Source organism: Oncorhynchus clarkii, chromosome 25 (assembly GCF_045791955.1).
Source record: "Oncorhynchus clarkii lewisi isolate Uvic-CL-2024 chromosome 25, UVic_Ocla_1.0, whole genome shotgun sequence".
NCBI lineage: Eukaryota > Metazoa > Chordata > Actinopteri > Salmoniformes > Salmonidae > Oncorhynchus > Oncorhynchus clarkii.
In genome coordinates, this window is record NC_092171.1 from 76,676 (window position 1) to 102,749 (window position 26,074).

At 42.5% G+C, this 26,074-nt stretch overlaps 2 protein-coding genes across 3 annotated transcripts in view; one reads left to right on the forward strand and one right to left on the reverse strand.

The window, feature by feature from the left end:
- Positions 1–4,994: 4,994 nt before the first annotated feature.
- On the reverse strand, positions 4,995–13,141 carry LOC139383893 (MAPK/MAK/MRK overlapping kinase-like). Of its 2 annotated transcripts, none has more exons than XM_071128497.1 (12): positions 12,722–13,141; positions 11,806–11,920; positions 11,378–11,467; positions 11,208–11,278; positions 11,004–11,082; positions 10,826–10,874; positions 10,538–10,716; positions 10,208–10,309; positions 9,913–10,086; positions 9,658–9,781; positions 9,244–9,444; positions 4,995–5,330 (listed from the first exon to the last, which is right to left on the reverse strand). In XM_071128497.1, the coding sequence occupies exons 1-12, from the start codon at positions 12,888–12,890 to the stop codon at positions 5,253–5,255; spliced, it is 1,431 nt and encodes a 476-aa protein (XP_070984598.1). In that variant the 5' UTR covers positions 12,891–13,141; the 3' UTR covers positions 4,995–5,252. The 2 variants fall into 2 exon arrangements, with proteins under 2 accessions (XP_070984598.1, XP_070984599.1); XM_071128498.1 differs by having other exon boundaries at positions 12,975–13,111.
- LOC139383892 (ribosome quality control complex subunit NEMF) overlaps positions 13,133–26,074 on the forward strand; it is a 35,542-nt gene continuing 22,600 nt past the window's right edge. Inside the window, exons 1-10 of the mRNA XM_071128496.1 lie at positions 13,133–13,316; positions 13,707–13,775; positions 13,931–14,033; positions 14,126–14,251; positions 14,429–14,580; positions 25,027–25,094; positions 25,230–25,319; positions 25,449–25,522; positions 25,620–25,687; positions 25,851–25,926. Coding sequence (XP_070984597.1) covers positions 13,258–13,316; positions 13,707–13,775; positions 13,931–14,033; positions 14,126–14,251; positions 14,429–14,580; positions 25,027–25,094; positions 25,230–25,319; positions 25,449–25,522; positions 25,620–25,687; positions 25,851–25,926 — 885 coding nt within the window. The 5' untranslated portion in view covers positions 13,133–13,257. The remainder of the gene's footprint in view (positions 13,317–13,706; positions 13,776–13,930; positions 14,034–14,125; positions 14,252–14,428; positions 14,581–25,026; positions 25,095–25,229; positions 25,320–25,448; positions 25,523–25,619; positions 25,688–25,850; positions 25,927–26,074) is intronic.

Here is a 26,074-nt window from a genome sequence, read left to right on the forward strand (position 1 = left end):
AGATGTCCTAACCGACTTGCCAAAACGGTAGTTTGTTTACAAGAAATGTGTGGAGTAGTTGAAAAACAAGTTTTAATGACTCCAGCCTAAGTGTATGTAAACTTCCAACTTCAACTGTATGTGTTGTATTGGATTTTCCCCAAACATAACACTTTGTTTTCTTGACAAAAAGTGTGTTTTGCCACATTTAAAAACAAAAATCTTCCTTTCAGGCAACTGAGTTAGGAATAACGCCTGTATCTTTAGTGACTGGGTGTATTGATGCACCATTCAAAGTGGAATTAATAACTTCACCATGCTCAAAGGAATATTAAATGTCTGCTTTTTTTTTTTTTTACCCATCTACCAATCGGTGCCCTTCTTTGCGAGGCATTGGAAAACCTCCCTGGTCTTTGTGGTTGAATCTGTGGATGAAATTCACTGATCAACTGAGGGAACTTACAGATAATTGTACATGTGGGGTACAGAGATGAGACATAACATGTTATTTTTAAACACTATTATTGCACACAGTGAGCCCATGCACCTTATATGACTAGTTAAGCAAATGTTTAGTCCTGGACTTCTTTAGGCTTGCCACAACAAAGGAGTTGACTACTTATTGACTCAAGACGTTTCAGCTTAATTTAAAAAATGTATTTGTTAAAATTTCTAAAAACATTATTCCACTTTGACATTATGGAGTACCAGTGACAAATCTACATTTCTTTTTTTTGTATTCGGGCTGTAACGCAATACAATGTGGTAAAAGTAAAGGGGTGTGAATACTTTCTGAAGGCAATGTATGTACACTTTATATACAAAAGTATGTGGACACCCCTTCTAACTTGTGGACAGGTGCTGTTGCTGACAGGTGTATAAAATCGAGCACAGTCATGCAATCTCCATAGACAAATATTGGCAGTATATTGGCCTTACTGAAGAGTTCAGTGACTTTCAACGTCGTACCGTCATAGGATGCCACCTTTCCAGCAAGTCAGTTCGTCAAAGATCTGCGCTGCTAGACCTGCCCCAGTCAACTGTAAGTGTGAAGTGGAAACATCTAGGATCAACAACAGCTCAGCCACACAAGCTCACAGAATGGGACCACCGTTCTGTGTCCTCGGTTGCAACACTCACTACAGAGTTCCAAACTGCCCATGGAAGAAACGTCAGCACAAGAACTGTTCGTCGGGAGTTTCATGAAATTGGTTTCCATGGTCCAGCAGCCACACCCAAGTCTAAGATCACCATGTGTTGGCTGGAGTGTTGTAAAGCTTGCCGCCATTGGAACGCCAACTATGTCCATACTCAAAAACAGTCTAATTACTCCTCCAGTGCTTGGACATCCTAACCTGAATGCTCATTTCATTGTGTACACGGATGCAAGTCAAACAGGACTTGGAGCAGTCTTGGCTCAACAAACAGGACTTGGAACAGAAGAAGTTCTTGCCTATGCAAGTCGCACCCTTAATTCAGCCGAGAGGAATTATTCAACGACTGAAAGGGAGTGCCTCGCTGTGGTCTGGGCTTTGGAGAAATGGAGCTACTACTTGGAGGCAAAGATCTTCACCGTTGTCACAGACCATGCTGCTCTGCAGTGGGATCTGGCATCAGGCTAGACCAACAGCCGTCTTATTCGCTGGTCTATCAGACTGCAGAAGTTTGACTTCATCATTGAGTATCGCAAAGGAAAACTAAACGTTGTACCAGATGCCCTTTCTCGGATTACAGAGACTGCCAATGTTTGTCCTCCCTTGTGCAGTACTTATACTACCGCTAAATGTCTGGATGATTCCTTTCCTCTGGATGATGAGAGTGTATGGAGAGCACAGCAGAAGGATGCTGCCATCATGGCGATCCACAAGAGTCTGTCTGAAGAAGACTCCAAGAGTCGCTTCAATGATAAGTTTAGCATAATTCAGGATAAAGTGTATCGAAAAACTCCAAGAGGAGATGGAATACACAGCACCCATTATCGCGTCTTCATTCCCTCTACATTGTGTGACCAGATAATCCAAGCTTATCATGCCAATCCCATGAGTGGCCATCTTGGAGTTTTTAAAACTTATCGAAGACTACAAGAGGTGGTTTACTGGCCAGGCATGTGGGTTGATACCCGGAAGTTTGTACAGCAGTGTGAAGTCTGCCAGAAATATAAACCAGACATTGGCAGACCTGCCGGGAAAATGCAGCAGACCGTGGTGAACCATCCAAATGAAATGTTGGGAATTGACCTCATGGGACCTTTTCCTTCCAGCCGGGGGACATGGAATGAATTTTTATTGGTGGTAGTGGACTACTACACACATTGGGTGGAGTTGTTTCCCCTCCGCAAAGCCACTGCATCAGCCATTGCTCTAATTCTGCGAAGGGAGGTTTTTACCAGATTCGGAATTCCCGACCAAATCCTCTCTGACCGAGGTCCGCAGTTCTTATCAGGAATATACAAAGAGCTCTGTACCTACTGGGGTGTAATTGCCAAGCTGACCACAGCCTACCATCCTCAGACCAACCTGACGGAGAGGGTAAACCGAACCCTGAAGGGGATGATTGCTTCATTCGTGGGGGATCAGCACACAAGGTGGGATCAGCATCTTCCAGAATTTCGCTTTGCACTGAACTCTGCCGTGCAGGAGACTTCTGGGGTCACTCCCGCCGAACTCCACCTGGGAAGACCACTAAAAGGTCCGATGGACAGGGTCTTGCAAAGTTCTAATGTTTCACCTGACTGCCTAGCGTTTGATGCCGTACAACACCACCACACCTTGCTAGCCAGAGTGGAGGCCAGCAAAACCAAAGCCAAACAACGACAGCTGAGAAACTATGACAAACATAGACGAGACGTGTGATTTCCACCCCAGTCTCGTGTCTGGGTACGTTCACATCATCTGTCAAAGGCATCTAAGAAGTTCACTGCCAAGCTAGCTTCGAGATGGAAAGGTCCATACCGTGTAGTTTAGCAGTTGGGACCAGTGAACTACTTGGTCTGTTTGGAGGACACTGGGGAAGATGTCAGGACAGTGCATGTTGTTGACCTAAAGCCCTGCTACCCTACGGCAGAAGAGCCGGATCGCAGGCAAAAGCAACACCTGCAGGACCTCTTCGTGGAGGACTCTGATGAGGAGGACTTCCCTGGTTTTGTGTAGCAGGAACATGAACCTGTCAAAGCCTGCATCCTCTGTTTCTACAGGCATTGTTTTTTCATGGGGGGAGGAGTGTGGCAAAATCTGCACGGAGCCTTCACCGTGCACTGCCACTTTAAGAGCGTATGAGCAGTAAGGAAGGAGGAAATGAAGAGAGCTCATTCAGCTCTTTGGGGAGGAGCTCTTTGGTGGCGCGACAGTTTGATTGTGTGTGCTGTGCTGCAGAAGTTTTGTTTGTTTTCAGCGTGTGTAGTTTATAGAGTGTTTAACTCAATCATCGGTGTAATCGCTCTAGGTCGTGGTTGTTTTCGTTTGGGACCACGCCCGTTATGGATCGCATGGATTAGTAGCAACATTGTTGCGAAGCTTTAACATACAAACCAACAAATCATCGGACAGTCAGACAGTACACCTGCACGCCTGAAGACCACAGCTAAGATCTCTCTTGTTATCTTTCTCTTTTTCTCTTCCCTCTATCGTTCCAGTGCTTTACCCTGCAACAGACTCTCTATTTTTCCAATGCACTTCTCATTGAAGTTCATTAGAGCTGGACTATTATTGCCCTGCCAGAAGTATTTGGACATTTTAGTTAAAAGGGAGGTTGCTTGCAAGTTGTGTATTGTTATGTGAACTGTATTGAGGTGTACTAATGACATGTGGCCGAGAAGACTGTGGACATTTTTAAGGCCTTTGTTGTGTCGATTGACACCCCCCACATTCATACCCTCTGCACTCATCCACTGCTGTTGAATTGCTCTGCCATTATTAGTATTACTATTATTGTATGAGGTATTCTTGTTTGGGTTATCCCTGTGCTGTGATGTGGGTTTTATATGGTGTGTATTCTTTTTTCTCTCCACTGGCTATCTGGTAAACAGGCTACCCTCTAGGCAGTCTCTTCTGCTGATGTGTGTGGGTCTGGTAGTGGTACTCTCTATTCTACTCTTTTCCTTTCGGCATGGTTAATACCTGCCTGGCGCCCGAACAAAATCTTTCTTTACCCCTCTCTAATAAATACCGCTACAAGATGGTTTGTCAAGATCAGTGGCGAAGAACTTAAACGGGCCTGCACAGAGCCCTGACCTCAACTCCATAGAACACATTTGCGATGAATTGCCCAACATCTTGTGGCTGTGGAAGCAAGTCCCTGCAGCAATGTTCCAACATCTAGTGGAAAGCCTTCCCAGAAGAGTGGAGGATGTTCATAGCAGCAAAGGGGGGACCAACTCCATATTAATGCCCTTGATTTTGGAATGAGACGTTCAACGAGCAGGTGTCCACAAAATGTTGGTCATGTAGTGTACCTCTGTCTCAAAAAGCTGTCACAGCTTTGGAAAATCTTACGTAATATGACATCATTAAAAAAGGGAAAAACATTCACAGAACGTGTTACAAAATACAGTTACATTTTATACTCCTTTGGCAATGCAGTAGTATATTCTACAGATCTTTTGTAGAATGCACATTCTGAGAGTTTAAGGAGTTTCTTTTGTAATTATTGTCATGCACATGACACTTGCTTTGGAAGTCACTAGGAAATCTGCAACTTTTGATTTTATTCTGTGAGCAAAAAAGTGTGAGCTGTGAGCAAAAAAGTGAATTTCCCAAAATCGAATTTTATCAAGCACTAGCATACACTACACTGTGCTGAATCAATGAACTAATGCTGGCTCTTTCATCACTTGATTAACTATATCAGAGCTCATCCGTGAATTTCTGCGTTGCATGCAAGTAGTCATTAGCTACATTTTGAGCAAACTTGAGCAAACTTAACTTAACATGACACCTAATTTAGTTAGGAAATGGCTGGGTAATTAATGGTTAGTAGGCAATATCTCATTAGGCTAACACTGATGACAGAGTCAAATATACTTTGGGGATCATGTTATATTTCATCTGCAGGAATTATGACTTGTACAAATTAACCCTGGTAATTATTGCTATGTGATATTCCTTTGTCAAAAGCCCTGTTTGCATTTCTCACCAGAAAGTGGCATGCTTTACAGAAGCTGAATAGCTTTGTTCAAACAATATTGTCTTAACATTTCAAACAAAGCAGATTAGAGTATGTACAGTAGCTACAGGTACGTTCTGTTAAACAGCAACGGTTCTTATAAATTGGGGCTCTCAGTAGCCACTGCGTTTCCTGTCCAAAGGAGGCATGTAGTAGGTCTTGAAAGCAGAGCGGTAGGACTCATCCCTTGGCTGTTGGGAAAAGAGACAAAGGTTATTAACATAAATATGAACAACACATGGGTGAGTCCTGATACTGTATGCATCAAGGGTCTCAGAGTAGGAGTGTTGAGCTAGGTGTTGCCTTTTAGATCATAATGCATAAAATTACAAGGACCTGATCCTAGATCAGCACTTCTTCTGAGACGCTTGACACTTACAGCCTCAGATGTTCTGACATTAGGGTGGTCTTCCATTAGCTCTGCCTTAGCTCACTGGTCACCATAGCTACACCCACCCGTAGCACACGCTACAGCAGGTATATTTCACTGGTCATCCCCAAAGCCAACACCTCGTTTGGCTGCCTTTCCTTCCAGTTCTCTGCTGCCAATGACTGAAACAAATTGCAAAAATCACTGAAGTTGGAGACGTATCTCCCTCACTAACTTTAAGCGTCAGCTATCAGAGCAGCTTACCAATCGCTGCAGCTGTACACAGCCCATCTGTAAATAGCCCATCCAACTATCTACCTACCTCATCCCCATTGTTTTTCTGCTCTTTTGCACACCAGTATTTCTTCTTGAACATATCACTCCAGTGTAAATTGCTAAATTGTAATTACTTTGCCACTATTGGCCTATTTATTGCCTTACCTCCTTACTTCATTTGCAAACACTGTATACAGATTTTTCTATTGTGTTATTGACTGTACGTTTGTTTATCCCATGTGTAACTCTGTGTTGTTTTTGTTGCACTGCTTTGCTTTATCTTGGCCAGGTCACAGTTGTAAATGAGAACTTGTTCTCAACTGGCCTACCTGGTTAAATAAAGACAAAATAAAAAATAAATAATCCGTGGTCACCAACCTTTTGAGTACACTTTGTGTCAAAGTGCAAGCTGAGATCTACTGTTCTGATTTTTTTTTTTAACTAAAAAAACATAAGCCAGTACTGTAGCAATGAGGCTTGTGCAGTAGGCTATAGGCCCAAAACATGATCACCTCATATTGGCTTTGCTTGACTTGCCAATGAATGCATTGTTCTTCTCAGACTATTGAAAAAAAACATTTAATTTGATGTAGTTTATATGATCACACCGGTAATCGATCAGTTGTTGTATTACTTGTGAGGCACAGCTCAGTGAGCATACATTTAAGTACTTAGCTTCTTTAAATTTTACTGGGCTGAAGGAGCCTGCATCTGATGGTCAGTCTCAGCAGAGGGAGAGGGCAGCAGACTGAGGGTCCGCCTCTCAACGTCCCTCTGCTCTCCCTTTCCTCCGCTGACACTGACTAAAAAGGGACACTGTCTTCCAGCTGATGGCGAAACTCAAATCGCACCGCATTATTTCTACCTCATGCACAAATTCGTGTTGTTACTCCTATGACCAGAGAAAGTGAAATATTCCTCAATATAAAAAAGACCCAAGCTTATCGATACACTTTCCTACTCATTCATTGCCACTGCAGTGCTGGTTGTAGCATGAGTGGAAGTAGGGAGAACGCACATGTTATGGCTTTATAGAAAGTATTGACAGTAGAGGTTGACAGATTAGGATTTTTCAATACCGATACTGACTATTGGAGGACCCAAAAAAGCCGATACCGATTAATCGGACGATTTAAAAAATATATATTTTTATTTGTAATAATGACAATTACAACAATACTGAATGAACACTTATTTTAACTTAATATAATACATCCATAAAATCAATTTAGCCTCAAATAAATAATGAAACATGTTCAATTTGGTTTAAATAATGCAAAACCAAAGTGTTGGAGAAGAAAGTAAAAGTGCAATATGTGCCATGTAAGAAAGCTAACGTTTAAGTTCCTTGCTCAGAACATGAGAACATATGAACGCTGGTGGTTCCTTTTAACATGAGTCTTCAATATTCCCAGGTAAGAAGTTTTAGGTTGTAGTTAATATAGGAATTATAGGACTATTTCTCTCTATACCATTTGTATTCCATATACTTTCGACTATTGGATGTTCTTATAGGCACTTTAGTATTGGCAGTGTAACAGTATAGCTTCCGTCCCTCTCCTCACTCCTACCTGGGCTCGAACCAGGAACACAACAACAGCCACCCTCGATGCAGCGTTACCCATGCAGAGCAAGGGGAACAACTACTCCAAGTCTCAGAGCGAGTGACGTTTGAAACGCTATTAGCGCGCACCCCGCTAACTAACTAGGCATTTCACATTGGTTACACCAGCCTAATCTCGGGAGTTGATAGGCTTGAAGTCATAAACTGCGCAATGCTTGAAGCACAGCGAAGAGCTGCTGTCAAAAAGCACAAAGGTTTATTCTTTCAGTGAAATACGGAACCGTTCTGTATTTTATCTAACGGATGGCATCCCTCAGTCTAAATATTGCTGTTACATTGTACAACCTTCAATGTTATGTCATAATTATGTACAATTCTGGCAAATGAATTACGGCCTTTGTTAGGAATAAATGGACATCACACAGTTCGCCATGAGCCAGGCGGCCCAAACAGCTGCATATACCCTAACTTCTTGCACGGAATGCAAGAGAAGTGACAATTTCCCTAGTTATAAGAAATTAATGTTAGCACGCAATATTAACTAAATATGCAGGTTTAAAAATATATACTTGTGTATTGATTTTAAAGAAAGCCATTGATGTTTATGGTTAGGTACATTGGTGCAAATGCGCTTGTTAAATCATCACCCGTTTGTCGAAGTAGGCTGTGATTCAATGAGAAATTAACAGGCACCGTATCGATTATATGCAACACAGGACACACTAGATAACTACACATGGTTGATGATATTACTAGTTTAACTAGTGATTATGTTAAGATTGATTGTTTTTTATAAGATAAGTTTAATGCTAGCTAGCAACTTACCTTGGCTTCTTGCTGACCTCACGTAACAGGTAGTAAGCCTGCCACGCAGGCTCCTCGTGGAGTGCAATGTAGGGCAGGTGGTTAGAGCATTGGACTAGTAAACGTAAGGTTGCAAAAACGAATCCCCGAGCTGACAAGGTAAAAATCTGTCGTTCTGCCCCTGAACAAGGCAGTTAACCCACCGTTCCTAGGCCGTCATTGTAAATAAAAATGTGTTCTTAACTGACTTGCCTAGTTAAATAAAGGTGTAAAAAATAAAATAAAAAATATTTGGCAAATCGGTGTCCAAAAATACAGATTACGATTGTTATGAAAACTTGAAATCGGCCCTAATTAATCGGCCATTACGATTAATTGGTCGACCTCTAGTTGACAGTGCGGAGTAAAAACAAACATGAACTCACTCATAAAAACAGCAACTCTGCTGTAGTCGTTGAAGTCTCTCTCTAGTCATGGTTTTAAAAGTTTAGAAATCTCACAGTATCAATTTTGCTGTAGCTTTCATTTTTTTTTGTAATTTAGCAGACGATCTTATCCAGAGCGACTTACAGTAGTGAGTGCATACATTTGAATACTTTTTCCCCCCATACTGGTCCGCCATGGGAATTGAACCCACAACCCCGGCATTGCAAGCGTCATGCTCTACCAACTGAGCCACACAGGACTTTCTTTTATGCCTTCTACATTACTGCAGACATGGTAATCTGAGCCATCTGATTGGCCAGCGGTGGGCATATAGTGCTCCCCCCGGGAAGGCAGGATTTGTACCCTCTGACAAATAAAATGGGAACACGTTATCCACCCGGCACACAGGACAGCTGAATCGGGTGCACATACCACCAAAAACGCTAAACTAATTCAAAAAATAGGAACGTAAGGTTTATCGACTTAGAAGGCCTTGGAGATCGACCAGTCAATAGCGATCGACCGTTTGGAGACCACTGCTTTATAAGATGTGCAATAAAGTAAAGTAGGACTTTTGTTGTAGAGAGTAGCCTTAGGGATGTCTTAAAATAGGGAGTAGCCGTAGGGATGTTGTAAAATGTACATCGTAATGGAGTGTGTTTACCTTAGCCAACCGCAAGTGGCACTTTTTTGACGTGATGACTGGAAGGGGGGACCCACGGTGAGTGATGGTAAGAGCTGGCACTGTGGTAACAGGGTAGGTGATCTGGGGTGCAGGCACTACCACATTGAGCTTTGGTAATTCCACTGGATAATGTTGGATGTTGCTTCTGATCCGAGGCTCGGCAACATGCTTTATGTTGTGCTGCAAAACAAAATAATATTAGGCCATCATGAGAGACTAACCACATCATAGCAGGGCAAAGTGCATCGCAATGGTACTTTTGGTACTATTTCCAGTATGTAGCCTACTATTACATGTCATCCTAATCTTTGTAATGGGGTTTTCATTACTCATAAAATCTGATGTAGGGTCAACCCTTTGGACCTATTTTTAAGCGATGTGGCCATCTCTTACATGCCTCCTGCCCTGTCTGGCCATGCGCCACATGTGATCCACAGAGTTGGGGGTCCCACTGCTCTGTCCTCCCTCTACAGTCCCAATGGCCCTGTGCAGACTATCAGCTCTCCTCTCTGCCAGCCTGAGACAAGGACCAAAGAGGACAGGAGGGAAGATAGCATTTACCAAATGAAATAATGTATCTTACACACTACAATTTTAAGGCACAGTACAGTATGTCTGGATTTTCTATCCAGTACAGTGTGTGCTTACCGTAGCTCTCTAAAATAGGCGTGCTGTAGCGCCGCTCGAGAGCTAATGCGCTCCTCTGGGTCGTAGGCCAGCATCTGGTAGAGCAATGACAGACTGGGCGCAGAACAGTTTGGGATGAGCCGAGAGATCCCACTGCCCTTCCGTGGAGGGAAGTCAAAACGAATCGCCCTAGACCTGTCAGCAATAATGTACAACAATGTCACTAAGGACAATTGTTTCCATTGAACATACTGTGAAGGTATTGGTCTCCATTACATGAGAAACGTATATAATGCAGCCAAAGTAAGAAACGTACTGCCTGAATTTTTGAAGAAGACTGCTGTCAGGTGTACCCAAAACATCATGGATCTTGGTCACCTGATCCAACTCGTTGGTACCCGGAAACAGAGGGCTGAGACTGAAATATAAAAACATGATAATCTGTGATGCCATCAAGGCTACTTACACAACAGTATGTGTTCATGAATGTCTGACTTTGACCATAGAGGAATACATATCACTAAGGCTATAACCTAATTATAATACTACATCCTATTTAGTCGGCTTTTTGGGTATGCAAGGATGGAAAGTACATAAGCAGTATGTAGTTTGAGAATTTGGTCACAGCCAATGACAAGAGAGGTACCTGATAATCTCGTAGAAAACACATCCTACACTCCACATGTCCATCTTGTGTGAGTAATAGCCATCTGTGAGGAGGCACTCTGGGGCTCTGTACCAGCGGGTGGAGATGTACTCTGTGTAGGGGGGCTTGGAGTGCAAACTCCTGCACGAGCCAAAGTCTCCTAGTTTGAGCACATCATGCTATGGAAGCAACCAACCAAATCATGGGCAACATATGGTAAATAATGTAACAGTAACAGTTCTTATTTACAAATTAGCAGGCAAGGTTTTCAGCATCATTTTTTCTTACTTTGATTAGAATGTTCTCTGGCTTAACATCACGGTGGAAGATCCCATTGCTGTACGAAGGTAACAAAAGAGTAAAACGGTTTACTTTTAGGGGAAGCAAAACAATTACCCTTAACCCCCCTGTAAACAAAAAAAAGAATTATTTCATGGACAAGCTCCCATCCATATTTCATTCTTACCTATGCATGTGATCGAGTGACTTGCAAAGTTGATACATGTAGTGTCTGATTTTACTTTCTGGCAAAGGTTGTTGCCTCCCTGCAAGTGAGACAAGTTAGCAATACACAAGATAACAGAATTGGAAATAGTCTTTGATGTACTGTAGTTATAGTTATGGTAAAGGTTTAATGTCATTCACAGTAGCAGTTCCCTGTGTGTCTGACCTCGTATGTACTCATAGATGTTCATCTCCATCAGCTCACATACCAAGGACAGGGTCCCTGATTCTTTGTCACTGTAACACATTGAATGAATCAGACAAAATGATCATGTTATAATTCAGTTCAGGCTTCACGCATACAATGAACACGACTGTGACAAACATTGTACTCACAATATCAATTCATGCAGCTGAATGATGTTGGGGTGAGGGTTCAGTTTCTTCATGGCCTGGACTTCTCGTAGGTTGTTGGCCTGTTCCAGGCTGAGCAACAAAAAACAAAACACGTTTATTATGTGTAACTGTATCTTTCTATTGTAGAGAACATGTCTCATGACTCATTTTCAAAGATGTAGGCTTAAAAATTCTTGCCACAAAACTTCAAGCCACGTTGTCCCTCGCTGACCTCACTTGGTCAGGGTATATTGAAACCAATATACACATCAATGGTTGACACCCAGTAGGATAGGTAGGGGTGTCATGCTGCTGCTGCTGGCTTTCGAGGCAAGGGTCCACGTACAAAGAGGATGCCATGCACCTGAAGGCAAGCAGCAGGCAGAAAGAACCATTATATACTTATGGGAAACACTCATGATAATTACCTGCTGAGTGACTGCTTCATCGTTTTACAAGCATAATATTTCCCATCTTTCAGGCTTTGAGCCTTCACCACTTCTGAAAATGTCCCTTCTCCAATTTTCTTGATTATCTTGTAATCTGCATAAGAACAAAGGAGTTGGGGAAAAAACATGCAGCTATCTACAGTAGCTGTATCTAGCAAACGCTAGCGTACTGTACTAGTTTGCTAACGTTAGTAGCTAGCTAGCTCGTTAGTACAGGCAAACAATTCGATCAATTTACTATCCATTCTTCAAAGTGTACACTGCATATAAATAAATTATCCATAACGTTACTATCTAGTCCTATATTTAAATAACACATTGCGATATTTTCATGACACATTGTTGTCAAAGATTTGTTTAACTAATCTCATTGTTCTATTTGTGGTGTTGTGGCATGTATTTCAGCTAACTAACTCCAAGATTGAAAGGCTTGGGGGAAAATACGCCTTTCTGGTCTCTAACATAGTCTAATGAAGACATTTCTAATCTCTACTACGAGCTGGCCATGTTGGCTGGGCCGTCACCTTGGTAACCAGGCACGCCTCACCCTCAACTCTGACCTAAAAGGTGGATGATTTGAAACAAGAAACTTGTCTCGTACAGTGGCTGGCTATCTATTTCTGACATTGGACTCACACTCAATGATGTATGCACACTTTTACTGTTATGGACGTCCACATGCCTGTATTCTGCAAATAGTATAACAATTGTGTTTTTGCTCTATTACAAAAGGTCTGCACCCATCAGTCGCTCAAGCAGAGAGATGGAGCCAAATGCAACATAGCTTACCAAAAAAATGCACAAATGAACCAAACATATATTTCCCATAACGTGGAGCATGTTCATGTAAACATGTTGTTCGTTTGAATGCCATTTTGCGAAGTATTGATCTCACCTTTTTTCCAAAGAAGCTTGCTTAAAATGAGCTCAGATCTATTTCGATTGTACGACGTTGTATTGTTACATAGGTCCATGAAGCTTTTCCAGTCGATACTATGCGTTTTGTTTGCTTTGCGAATGCATGCTCTATTTTTCACACCAACAAGCCAATTTGTGTAATACATAATTATACGTTAGCTGACGAAGAGAACGCATTTAGTACAACAATGCCCAAAATCTACCGTTAATTTGTATCTTGAAACACTCACAAGTAGCAGCGGGTGACCATCACCTGGCAGCATCAACCAACAAAATTCATCATTGCGTAATGTAAATCATTTTCGTCCAATGTCTGCGCATGCACGTGCACAAGTGTGTGTTTGTGTGCGAGAGTCCACGCTTCCGTGGTATTTTTGATTCAAACAGGATTCCGTACAAATCTAGACCGCGCATGCGTGCTGTAAAAGCTAGCGTGTTTCGTTGCTGTGTGCTGCTCTCCTTGTCTGCAGTGTAAATGTTTCGGACAACGAATACAAACTACTAATTTTTACCATGAAAACAAGATTCAATACCGTGGATATCAGGGCGGTCATTGCTGAGATAAATGCTAAGTAAGTTAGTCTGGTTCATGCATCATGAAACGTGCTAATGTTGGCTAGCTAGTTAACGTTAGCTAGTTACTGTAGCAAATGTCGAAGTTAAAAGAGAGTTTTGGCTTGTTCGACATTGCAGGCGACTGACTGATCTTCAAATCACCTTGGGTCATAAATAACGACTCATTATTATTTGTAGCAAGATCAGTCACAATTTACCCACGAAACCTCACGGTTTTGACACTCGAACACGGCCATTGAATAACTAGCTAACTAAATAACTACTGTCAAAAATGGGTTTTTGACAGTACAGATATCTAGCTAAATGGATAGCTAGCTAACAAAATATGATTGGGACTTATGAATAACGTCAGCATGACACTAACTTAACTTGTTATGTTATCACAGTTACCTTGGTATGCGCGTAAACAACGTGTATGACATCGACACCAAGACCTATCTCATCCGTTTGCAAAAGTAAGTAATATCTGCTGCCTGTCAGTGGTACCAAGCTACAGCAACCATCCATGTTGTTTCCATGATGTTTGTTTCCAGAACTTGTCATGTACACGTAGTCCTAGGGATGACTGGTTTTCAAGGTTAGAATGGAAAACGTTTTTGTTTGTTTTCAGGCCTGACACCAAATCTATTCTACTGGTTGAATCTGGACTCCGCATTCATTCTACAGACTTTGAATGGCCCAAAAATATGATGCCCTCTGGCTTTGCCATGAAAGTGAGGATATGTTGTTTTTTCAGTTGTCCATTCACTTGTCAAGCAATGATGGATGTCTTGGTAACTGACTGTATGATGACAATTCCCCACAGTGTCGAAAGCATCTCAAGTCAAGACGACTAACACAGGTGAAGCAGCTTGGGGTCGACAGGATTGTTGACATCCAGTTTGGCTCAGATGAGGCTGCTTACCATCTGATAGTGGAACTTTATGACAGGGTGAGAAATTACCATTCCCTTTTTCCTCTCTCCGAGTCTGACGTTTTCATTGTACTCCTCAACTGTAGAATACAGTACTCGTTTCATATTTATCAATGATATTAGATAATCCATGCTGTTCTCTTTATGATCGTCATGTTGAATGCAGTGTAATGTGCACCCCCTGTGTATGTGAAGGGTAACATTATCCTGGCGGACCACGAGTACACCATTCTGAACCTGCTGCGCTTCCGCACAGCAGAGGGAGAGGAAGATGTGAAGATAGCGGTGAGGGAGAGGTACCCTGTGGAGAACGCAAGGCCCCCAGAGCCCCTCATCAGCCTGGAGAGGTAAGACATCCCCTGGAGGCAGATAGTGGGGTAGGATGAATTAATCATGGGTGAAGAGTGGGTTAGGATGAATCATGGGGCCAATGCAGGCAAAAGATTGGGAAAATTTTAATATTTGCAGATTAATTTGGTGAAATGTTGAGGGATTTGTCACAAGATGTTTAGTGATCTGAGCATTGTATTCAATTATATATATATATACAGTACCAGTCAAAAGATTGGACACACCTACCCTTTCAAGGGATTTTTATTTTTACTGTTTTATACATTGAAGAATAATAGTGAAGACATCAAAACTATGAAATAACACATGGAATCATGTAGTAACCAAAAAAGTGTTAAACAAATCCTAATATATTTGAGGTTCTTCAAAGTATCCACCCTTTGCCTTGATGACAGTTTTGTACACTCTTGGCATTCTCTCAACCAGCTTCATGAGGTACCGTGGGGCAAAAAAGTATTTAGTCAGCCACCAATTGTGCAAGTTCTCCCACTTAAAAAGATGAGAGGCCTGTAATTTTCATCATATGACAGGACTCAAATCCTGCAGTGCCAGACGTATCCCCCTGCTTAAGCCAGTACATGTCCAGGCCCGTCTGAAGTTTGCTAGAGAGCATTTAGATGAGCATTTGGATGATCCAGAAGAAGATTGGGAGAATATCATATGGTCAGATGAAACCAAAATATAACTTTTTGGTAAAAACTCAACTCGTCGTGTTTGGAGGACAAAGAATGCTGAGTTGCATCCAAAGAACACCATACCTACTGTGAAAGCATGGGGTTGGAAACATGCTTTGGGGCTGTTTTTCTGCAAAGGGACCAGGACGACTTATCCGTGTAAAGCAAAGAATGAATGGGGCCATGTATCGTGAGATTTTGAGTGAAAACCTCCTTCCATCAGCAAGGGCATTGAAGATGAAACGTGGCTGGGTCTTTCAGCATGACAATGATCCCAAACACACTGCCTGGGCAACGAAGGAGTGGCTTCGTAAGAAGCATTTCAAAGTCCTGGAGTGGCCTAGCCAGTCTCCAGATCTCAACCCCGTAGAAAATCTTTGGAGGGAGTTGAAAGTCTGTGTTGCCCAGCAACAGCCCCAAAACATCACTGGTCTAGAGGAGATCTGCATGGAGGAATGGGCCAAAATACCAGCAACAGTGTGTGAAAACCTTGTGAAGACTTACAGAAAACATTTGACCTCTGTCATTGCCAACAAAGGGTATATAACAAAGTATTGAGAAACTTTTGTTATTGACCAAATACTTATTTTGCACCATAATTTGCAAATAAATTCATAAAAAATTCTACAATGTGATTTTCTTGATTTTTTTTCTTCTCATTTTGTCTGTCATAGTTGAAGTGTACCTATGATGACAATTGCAGGCCTCATCTTTTTAAGTGGGAGAACTTGCACAATTGTTGGCTGACTAAATACCTTTTTGCCCCACTGTAGTTACCTGGAATGCATTTCAATTAACAGGTATGCCTTAAGTTAATTTGTGGAATTTCTTTCGTTAATGCGTTTGAGCCAATCAGTTGTTCTGACAAGGTAGGGGTGGTGTACAGAAGATAGCCCTATTTGGTAAAAGACCAAGTCCATATTATGGCAAGAACATCTCAAATAAACAAAGATAAATGACACTCCATCATTACTTTAAAACATGGTCAGTCAATCCAGAAAATTTCAAGAACTTTGAAAGTGCAGTCCCAAAAACCATCAGGTGCTATGATGAAACTGGCTCTTACGAGGACCACCACAGAAAAGGAGACCCAGAGTTACCTCTGCTGCAGAGGATAAATTAATTTATTAACTGCACCTCAGATTGCAGCCCAAAAAATAAAAATAAATGTATTTCAACCAGGCAAGTTGAGAACAAGTTCTAATTTACAATTGCGACCTGGCCAAGATAAAGCAAAGCAGTTCAACACATACAACGACACAGAGTTACACATGGAGTAAAACAAACATACAGTCAATAATACAGTATAAACAAGTCTATATACGATGTGAGCAAATGAGGTGAGATAAGGGAGGTAAAGGCAAAAAAAGGCCATGGTGGCAAAGTAAATACAATATAGCAAGTAAAACACTGGAATGGTAGATTTGCAATGGAAGAATGTGCAAATTAGAAATAAAAATAATGGGGTGCAAAGGAGCAAAATAAATAAATAAATACCGTAGGGAAAGAGGTAGTTGTTTGGGCTAAATTATAGGTGGGCTATGTACAGGTGCAGTAATCTGTGAGCTGCTCTGACAGTTGGTGCTTAAAGCTAGTGAGGGAGATAAGTGTTTCCAGTTTCAGAGATTTTTGTAGTTCATTCCAGTCATTGGCAGCAGAGAACTGGAAGGAGAGGCGGCCAAAGAAATAATTGGTTTTGGGGGTGACCAGAGAGATATACCTGGAGCGCGTGCTACAGGTGGGAGATGCTATGGTGACCAGCGAGCTGAGATAAAGGGGGACTTTACCTAGCAGGGTCTTGTAGATGACATGGAGCCAGTGGGTTTGGCGACAGTATGAAGCGAGGGCCAGCCAACGAGAGCGTACAGGTCGCAATGGTGGGTAGTATATGGGGCTTTGGTGACAAAACGGATTGCACTATGATAGACTGCATCCAATTTGTTGAGTAGGGTGTTGGAGGCTATTTTGTAAATTACATCGCCAAAGTCGAGAATTGGTAAGATGGTCAGTTTTACAAGGGTATGTTTGGCAGCATGAGTGAAGGATGCTTTGTTGCGAAATAGGAAGCCAATTCTAGATTTAACTTTGGATTGGAGATGTTTGATATGGGTCTGGAAGGAGAGTTTACAGTCTAAACAGACACCTAAGTATTTGTAGTTGTCCACGTATTCTAAGTCAGAGCCGCCCAGAGTAGTGATGTTGGGCAGGTGCAGGTAGCGATCGGTTGAAGAGCATGCATTTAGTTTTACTTGTATTCAAGAGCAATTGGAGGCCACGGAAGGAGAGTTGTATGGCATTGAAGCTTGCCTGGAGGGTTGTTAACACAGTGTCCAAAGAAGGCCAGAAGTATACAGAATGGTGTCGTCTGCGTAGAGGTGGATCAGAGACTCACCAGCAGCAAGAGCGACCTCATTGATGTATACAGAGAAGAGAGTCGGTCCAAGAATTGAACCCTGTGGCACCCCCATAGAGACTGCCAGAGGTCCGGGATGCAGACCCTCCGATTTGACACACTGAACTCTATCAGAGAAGTAGTTGGTGAACCAGGCGAGGCAATCATTTGAGAAACCAAGGCTGTCGAGTCTGCTGACGAGGATGTGGTGATTGACAGAGTCGAAAGCCTTGGCCAGATTAATGAATACGGCTGCACCGTAATGTTTCTTATCGATGGTGGTTAAGATATCGTTTAGGACCTTGAGCGTGGCTGAGGTGCACCCATGACCAGCTCTGAAACCAGATTGCATAGCAGAGAAGGTATGGTGAGATTCGAAATGGTCAGTAATTTGTTTGTTGACTTGGCTTTCGAAGACCTTAGAAAGGCATGGTAGGATAGATATAGGTCTGTAGCAGTTTGGGTCAAGAGTGTCCCCCCCTTTGAATAGGGGGATGACCGCAGCTGCTTTCCAATCTTTGGGAATCTCAGACGACACGAGAGGTTGAACAGGCTAGTAATAGGGGTGGCAACAATTTTGGCAGATCATTTTAGAAAGAAAGGGTCCAGATCGTCTAGCCCGGCTGATTTGTAGGGGTCCAGATTTTGCAGCTCTTTCAGAACATCAGCTGAACGGATTTGGGAGAAGGGGAAATGGGGAAGGCTTGGGCGAGTTGCTGTGGGGGGTGCAGTGCTGTTGACCGGGGTAGGAGTAGCCAGGTGGAAAGCATGGCCAGCCGTAGAAAAATGCTTATTGAAATTCTCAATTATGGTGGATTTATCAGTGGTGACAGTGTTTCCTATCTTCAGTGCAGTGGGCAGCTGGGAGGAGGTGTTCTTATTCTCCATGGACTTTACAGTGTCCCAGAACTTTTTTGAGTTAGTGTTGCAGGATGCAAATTTCTGCTTGAAAAAGCTAGCCTTAGCTTTTCTAACTGCCTGTGTATAATGGTTTCTAGCTTCCCTGAACAGCTGCATATCACGGGGGCTGTTAGATGCTAATGCAGAACGCCATAGCATGTTTTTGTGTTGGTTAAGGGCAGTCAGGTCTGGGGAGAACCAATCGATATCTGTTCCTGGTTCTACATTTCTTGAATGGGGCATGTTTATTTAAGATGGTTAGGAAGGCATTTAAAAAAAATATCCAGACATCCTCTACTGACGGGATGAGATCAATATCCTTCCAGGATACCCCGGCCAGGTCGATTAGAAAGGCCTGCTCGCTGAAGTGTTTCAGGGAGCGTTTGACAGTGTTGAGTGGAGGTCGTTTGAGGCAGTGATCGCTGAGATCTTGGTTGAAGACAGCAGAGGTGTATTTAGAGGGCAAGTTGGTTAGGATGATATCTATGAGGGTGCCCGTGTTTAAGGCTTTGGGGAGGTACCTGGTAGGTTCATTGATAATTTGTGTGAGATTGAGGGCATCAAGTTTAGATTGTAGGATGGCTGGGGTGTTAAGCATGTTCCAGTTTAGGTCGCCTAGCAGCACGAGCTCTGAAGATAGATGGGGGGCAATCAGTTCACATATGGTGTCCAGAGCACAGCTGGGGGCAGAGGGTGGTCTATAGCAGGCGGCATCGGTGAGAGACTTGTTTTTAGAGAGGTGGATTTTTAAAAGTAGAAGTTCAAATTGTTTGGGTACAGACCTGGATAGTAGGACAGAACTCTGCAGGCTATCTCTGCAGTAGATTGCAACACCGCCCCCTTTGGCAGCTCTATCTTGTCTGAAAATTTTGTAGTTCGGGATTAAAATTTCAGAATTTTTGGTGGTCTTCCTAAGCCAGGATTCAGACACAGCTAGAACACACAGGTTGGCAGAGTGTGCTAAAGCAGTGAATAGAACAAACTTAGGGAGGAGGCTTCTAATGTTAGCATGCATGAAACCAAGGCTATTACGGTTACAGAAGTCGTCAAAAGAGAGCGCCTGGGAAATAGGAGTGGAGCTAGGCACTGCAGGGCCTGGATTCACCTCTACATCGCCAGAAGAACAGAGGAGGAGTAAAATAAGGGTACGGCTAAAAGCAATAAGAATTGGTCGTCTAGAACGTCTGGAACAGAGAGTAAAAGGAGGTTTCTGGGGGCGATAAAATAGCATCAAGGTATAATGTACAGACAAAGGTATGGTAGGATGTGAATACAGTGGAGGTAAACCTAGGTATTGAGTGATGAAGAGAGAGATATTGTCTCTAGAAACATCATTGAAACCAGGAGATGTCATTGCATGTGTGGGTGGTGGAACTAATAGGTTGGATAAGGTATAGTGAGCAGGACTAGAGGCTCTACAGTGAAATAAGCCAATAAACACTAACCAGAACAGCAATGGACAAGGCATATTGACATTAAGGAGAGGCATGCTTAGTCGAGTGATCAAAAGGGTCCAGTGAGTAGAGAGGATTGGTTGGGGGTCACGGCGATTTAGACAGCTAGCCAGGCCATCGGTAGGAAGCTAACATAGGATGGAGGTCTGTTATTAGCCGCCACTTGCGTTCCGTCAATAGATTAGTGGGGTTCCGTGTGGTAGAGGGGATTAATCCAAATGACACAAAAAAAAAAAAAAAAAATAGATATAGTTATAGAGGCCCAAGAAGAAAAAATAATACAAATAAATAAATTGTCTGATTGTCTATTCAGATAGCAGCCGATAAGACAGCTAAAGGTTAGCGGGCCGCTGATGGGTGTTCAGGTAACGATGGAGGAGCCAGCCGGATAACTCCTTCGGGTAGATAACGATGGCAGTCCAGTTGTGAAGGCTGGATGGCAGTCCAGTTGTGAAGGCCCGTTGGGCTCCGCGTAGGCAGTAAAACAGGTCCGGATAGGTGATTGTAGCCCAGGAGTGATTGATGGAACTCTTCAGCTGGCGAGCTCCGGAATAATTTATGTTTGCTCCGGAATCGACAAAAGCCGATAGTCACACGGATAGCAGCTAGCTAGCTGTGAGATCCAGGTATGAATGTCCAGAGTTAGCGGTTGAAATCCAGGGACACGGAGAGAAAAATTGGTCCGGTATGTTCCGTTCCGAGCCGCGCTGCGCCGTACAAAACTGGCGATAGATTTCCGAGCTAAAGGATAGATGATGACCACAAACCGTGGTTAGCTGAATACTAACGATTAGCCAGTAAAGAAGCTAACTAGCTTCTGATTAGCTTCTGGATTAGCTTCTGGATTAGCTTCTGGCTAGCTCCTGGCTAGCTTCTGGCTAGTTTCTGGCTAGCTTCTTGGAGGATTACAGATTTGAGGTAAATAATAATTTTTTTATAAATATAAATTGGTGAGGCGGGTTGCAGGAGAATGTTTTGAAGATGAGTTTCTGGAAAATTTAAAAAATATATATAAAAGGTATGTGAAAAGTTGTGTGTATATATATATATATATACGGGACAAGACGAGGACAAAATACGTCTGAACTGCTATGCCATCTTGGAATCAATGAATCAAATGCTTCACAAAGTTCAAGTAACAGACGCATCTCAGAGGAGAGTGCATGAATCAAGCCTTCATGGTTGAATTGCTTTACAGAAACCACTACTAAAGGACACACAAAAGAAGAAGAGACTTGCTTGGGCCAAGAAACACGTGCAATGCATATTAGATGGGTGGAAATCTGTCCTTTGGTCTAAGTCTAAATTGGAGATTTTTGGTGCCAACTGCCGTGTCTTTTGTGAGATGCAGAGTAGGTGAACGGAGGATCTCCACGTGTGGTTCTCACCATGAAGCATAGAGGAGGTGGTGTGATGGTGGGGGGTGCTTTGCTGGTGACACTGTCTGTGATTTAGAGTTCAAGTCACACTTAACCAACATGGCTACCACAGCATTCTGCACCGATACGCCATCCATCTGGTTAGGGCTTAGTGGCACTATCATTTGTTTTTCAACAGGACAGTGACCCAACATACCTCCAGGCTGTGTAAGGGCTATTTGACCAAAAAGGAGAGTGATGGAGTGCTGCATCAGATGACCTGGCCTCCACAATCACCCGACCTCAACTCAATTGAGATGGTTTGGGATGAGTTCAGTGAAGGAAAAGCAGCCTACAAGCGCTCAGCATATGTGGGAACTCTTTTGTGGTCACTACATGATTCCATATGTTATTTCATAATTTTGATGTCTTCACTATTATTTTACAATGTAGAAAATAGTACAAATAGAGAATAACCCTTGAATGAGTAGGTGTGTCTAAACTTTTGACTGTGTGTGTGTGTGTGTGTGTGTGTGTGTGTGTGTGTGTGTGTACCACGCCTCCATCTTGACATTCCCCCACCATTGCAAAATGTTTTTGAAGCTATAGAAATGCATTTATTAATGTCTACATTTGTTTTTGTCACATGCATTCTGTTAGAGACACCTTAATACTTACTTTTTAAATTGTATTATGTCAGCTAAACATAAAAATAAACATGAGAAAATATATAACATTTTCCTTAAAGTTATGCTAATATCCCCACTACAACAACAAAAATACTTGAATATGTGTATTTATCTCCTTTAAATTGAATTGAAATACTGTAGAATTCTATTCATTACTATGGAGGACTGCTCCTTCTATAGGGAGTGACAATATCGCCGTCCGGTTGCTTCAAAGCTCTACAGAGGGTAGTGCGTACAACTCAGTATATCACTGGGGCCGAACTCCCTGCCATCCAGGACTTCATTACCAGGCAGTGTCAGAGGAAAGCCCAAAAATTGTCAGACTCCAGCCACCCAAGTCATAGACTGTTTTCTCTGCTACCGCATTGCAAGCGGTACCGGAGCGACAAGTCTCTGACCAGAAGGCACTTGAACAGCCTATACCCCCAAGCTATATTCACTAGATTCTACCCACACACTCACATACTACACTGACACTCCAACACATACATATATTGACGCCACAGACACACTTTACATACTCTGCTTCTACTCTGTTTATTATACACTGCTCAAAAAAATAAAGGGAACACTTAAACAACACAATGTAACTCCAAGTCAATCACACTTCTGTAAAATCAAACTGTCCACTTAGGAAGCAACACTGATTGACGATACATTTCACATGCTGTTTTGCAAATGGAATAGACAACAGGTGGAAATTATAGACAATTAGCAAGACACCCCCAATAAAGGAGTGGTTCTGCAGGTGGTGACCACAGACCACTTCTCAGTTCCTATGCTTCCTGGCTGATGTTTTGGTCACTTTGGAATGCTGGTGGTGTTTTCACTCTAGTGGTAGCATGAGACAGAGTCTACAACCCACACAAGTGGCTCAGGTAGTGCAGCTCATCCAGGATGGCACATCAATGCGAGCAGTGGCAAGAAGGTTTGCTGGGTCTGTCAGCGTAGTGTCCAGAGCATGAATGCGCTACCAGGAGACAGGCCAGTACATCAGGAGACGTGGAGGAGGCCGTAGGAGGGCAACAACCCAGCAGCAGGACCGCTACCTCCGCCTTTGTGCAAGGAGGAGCAGTAGGAGCACTGCCAGAGCCCTGCAAAATGACCTCCAGCAGGCCACAAATGTGCATGTGTCTGCTCAAACGGTCAGAAACCGACTCCATGAGGGTGGTATGAGGGCCCGACGTCCACAGGTGGGGGTTGTGCTTATAGCCCAACACCGTGCAGGATGTTTGGCATTTGCCAGAGAACACCAAGATTGGCAAATTCGCCACTGGCGCCCTGTGCTCTTCACAGATGAAAGCAGGTTCACACTGAGCACATGTGACAGACGTGACAGTCTGGAGACGCCGTGGAGAACGTTCTGCTGCCTGCAACATCCTCCAGCATGACCGGTTGGGCGGTGGGTCAGTCATGGTGTGGGGTGGCATTTCTTTGGGGGGCCGCACAGCCCTCCATGTGCTCGCCAGAGGTAGCCCGACTGCCATTAGGTACCGAGATGAGATCCTCAGACCCCTTGTGAAACCATATGCTGGTGCGGTTGGCCCTGGGTTCCTCCTAATGCAAGACAATGCTAGACCTCATGTGGCTGGAGTATGTCAGCAGTTCCTGCAAAAGGAAGGCATTGATGTTATGGACTGGCCTGTCCGTTCCCCAGACCTGAATCCAATTGAGCACATCTGGGACATCATGTCTCGCTCCATCCACCAACTTTGCCAACCACCAACTCCACCAACATTGCACCACAGACTGTCCAGGAGTTGGCGGATGCTTTAGTCCAGGTCTGGGAGGAGATCCCTCAGGAGACCATCCGCCACCTCATCAGGACTATGCACAGGCGTTGTAGGGAGGTCATACAGGCACGTGGAGGCCACACACACTACTGAGCCTCATTTTAACTTGTTTTAAGGACATTACATCAAAGTTGGATCAGCCTGTAGTGTGGTTTTCCACTTTAATTTTGAGTGACTCCAAATCCAGGTTGATAAATTTGATTTCCATTGATAATTTTTGCGTGATTTTTGTTGTCAGCACATTCAACTATGTAAAGAAAAAAATATTTAATAAGAATATTTCATTCATTCAGATCTAGGATGTGTTATTTTATTTCAATTTATTTTTTTGAGCAATGTATATCCTGATTGCCTAGTCACTTTTACCCCTACCCATATGTAGTTGTGTAAAGTTCTTAAGTAAAAAATACTTTGGTGTATCTGTACTTTACTATTTATATTTTTGATAACTTTTACTTCACTACATTCCTAAAGAAAATAATGTACTTTTTACTCCATACATTTTCCCTGACACCAAAAAGTACTTGCTACATTTGGAATGCTTAGCAGGACACAAATGGTCTAATTCACACACTTATCAAAAGATCCTCTCTGTTCATCTACTGCCACTGATCTGGCAGACTCACTATCCATAAATTAAAAAACAAGAAAATGTTGCTGTCTGGTTTGCTTAATATAAGGAATTTGAAAATATTTTTATTGTAAGTTTTGATACTTAAGTATATTTTATCAATTACACTTACTTTTGATTCTTCAGTATATTTTAAAGCGAATACTTTTACTCCAGTAGTATTGTACTGCATGTTACTTGAGTATTATTCTATTAAGGTATCTTTTCCACAATTATGACAATTGGGTACTTTTTCCACCACTGCCCACATGTACGTACTGTATTGGCTACCTTGTACCCCTGCACATTGACTTGTATTTCTTACTTTTTAACTCTGCACTGTTGGGAATGGGCTTGTAAGAAAGCATTTAATTGTAAAGTCTACACCTGTTGTATTTGGCGTTGTGACCAATAAAATTAGATTTCAATAAGCAGGACTTTTGCAATCATCCAGCCAGGATTTCTGGAAAACTTGGTTATTTTGGGAAAGTTTACCGGACTTTTGCAACCCTAGTTGGGCACAAGAGTTCATTGAAGAAATAATCCTTTGTTTTGGTTTGTTTTTCATGTAGACTCACTGAAGTCCTGTCGAAGGCCACGAATGGAGAACAGGTGAAAAGGATCCTCAATCCCCACCTTCGTAAGTAGTCTTCATCTCCTCAAAGTGGCTCCATCCATTGCTCATCCAGGATTAGTTTAAAAATAAATGTTTTACACAATGTTATTATTGTAAACAGCAGACTTACCTTCTAATATGATCTATCTGCTCTTTCAGCATATGGGGCTACTCTCATAGAGCACTGTCTGATGGAAGTGGGACTCCCCGGCTTCATCAAAGTGGACAGCCAGTTTGATACTGCACGAGGTACGTTTCTTTTAGACCAGCTGTAGCCTTTGGCAGATTACAAAGATGTGCTGCTGGTATATATTATTCAATCAATGATCATCAGAATTGTGATATTCTGGATGAAATAGGCTTAATTGTTGTCTGTAGATGCACCCAAAATCCTCGATGCCCTGCAAATGGCAGAAGTCTATATGGAGAAAACGGCAAGCTTCGATGGAAAGGTAGGTCTCACGTCTTATTGAGAATATTCATTCATACATCAGATCCATTTGTCATAGCGAAATGATAGAAAACTGTTTCTCCCTTGTTTCGTTGCAGGGCTACATCATCCAAAAATGTGAGAAGAAACCAAGTTTAGCCCCAGAGAAACCTGAAGAATTGCTCACGTAAGTTATTTTATTTGACTCTCATTCTGTGCTTATGATATTATGTCTCCAAGTTCTGTTACTGGTAAGATCAGCATTACGTCTCACCAGAAGCGTTATGGAGGTTTTTGTTTGCTTGGTTGGTGAGATATGTTCAAGTCTCCAACATTGTCTTCTTTTACAGATATGAGGAATTCCACCCCTTCCTCTTTGCCCAACATGCAAATAGCCACTATGTTGAGTTTGATACATTTGACAAGGTGAATTTTAGAATTTATGTCCTTTATATGCATTTATTTACCCTATGCATACGTTGAAAAATGTAATTGTTTCCCATACGTACCTAGTGTACTAAAACTATATTGGTATTTTCACAAGACGTAAGGTATGAGATCACTTCAGTAAGTC

What these genes read in the sequence shown, in the direction of transcription:
- LOC139383893 (XM_071128497.1), bottom strand. Translation starts at nt 12,890, where the DNA reads ATGTATTACACAAATTGGCTTGTTGGTGTGAAAAATAGAGCATGCATT. An exon ending in CCAGACAGGGCAGGAGGCAT is followed by an intron (nt 9,445 to 9,657) that starts GTAAGAGATGGC and finishes TTTGTTTTGCAG; the next exon opens with CACAACATAAAGCATGTTGC. An exon ending in GCCACTTGCGGTTGGCTAAG is followed by an intron (nt 5,331 to 9,243) that starts GTAAACACACTC and finishes TTTTCCCAACAG; the next exon opens with CCAAGGGATGAGTCCTACCG.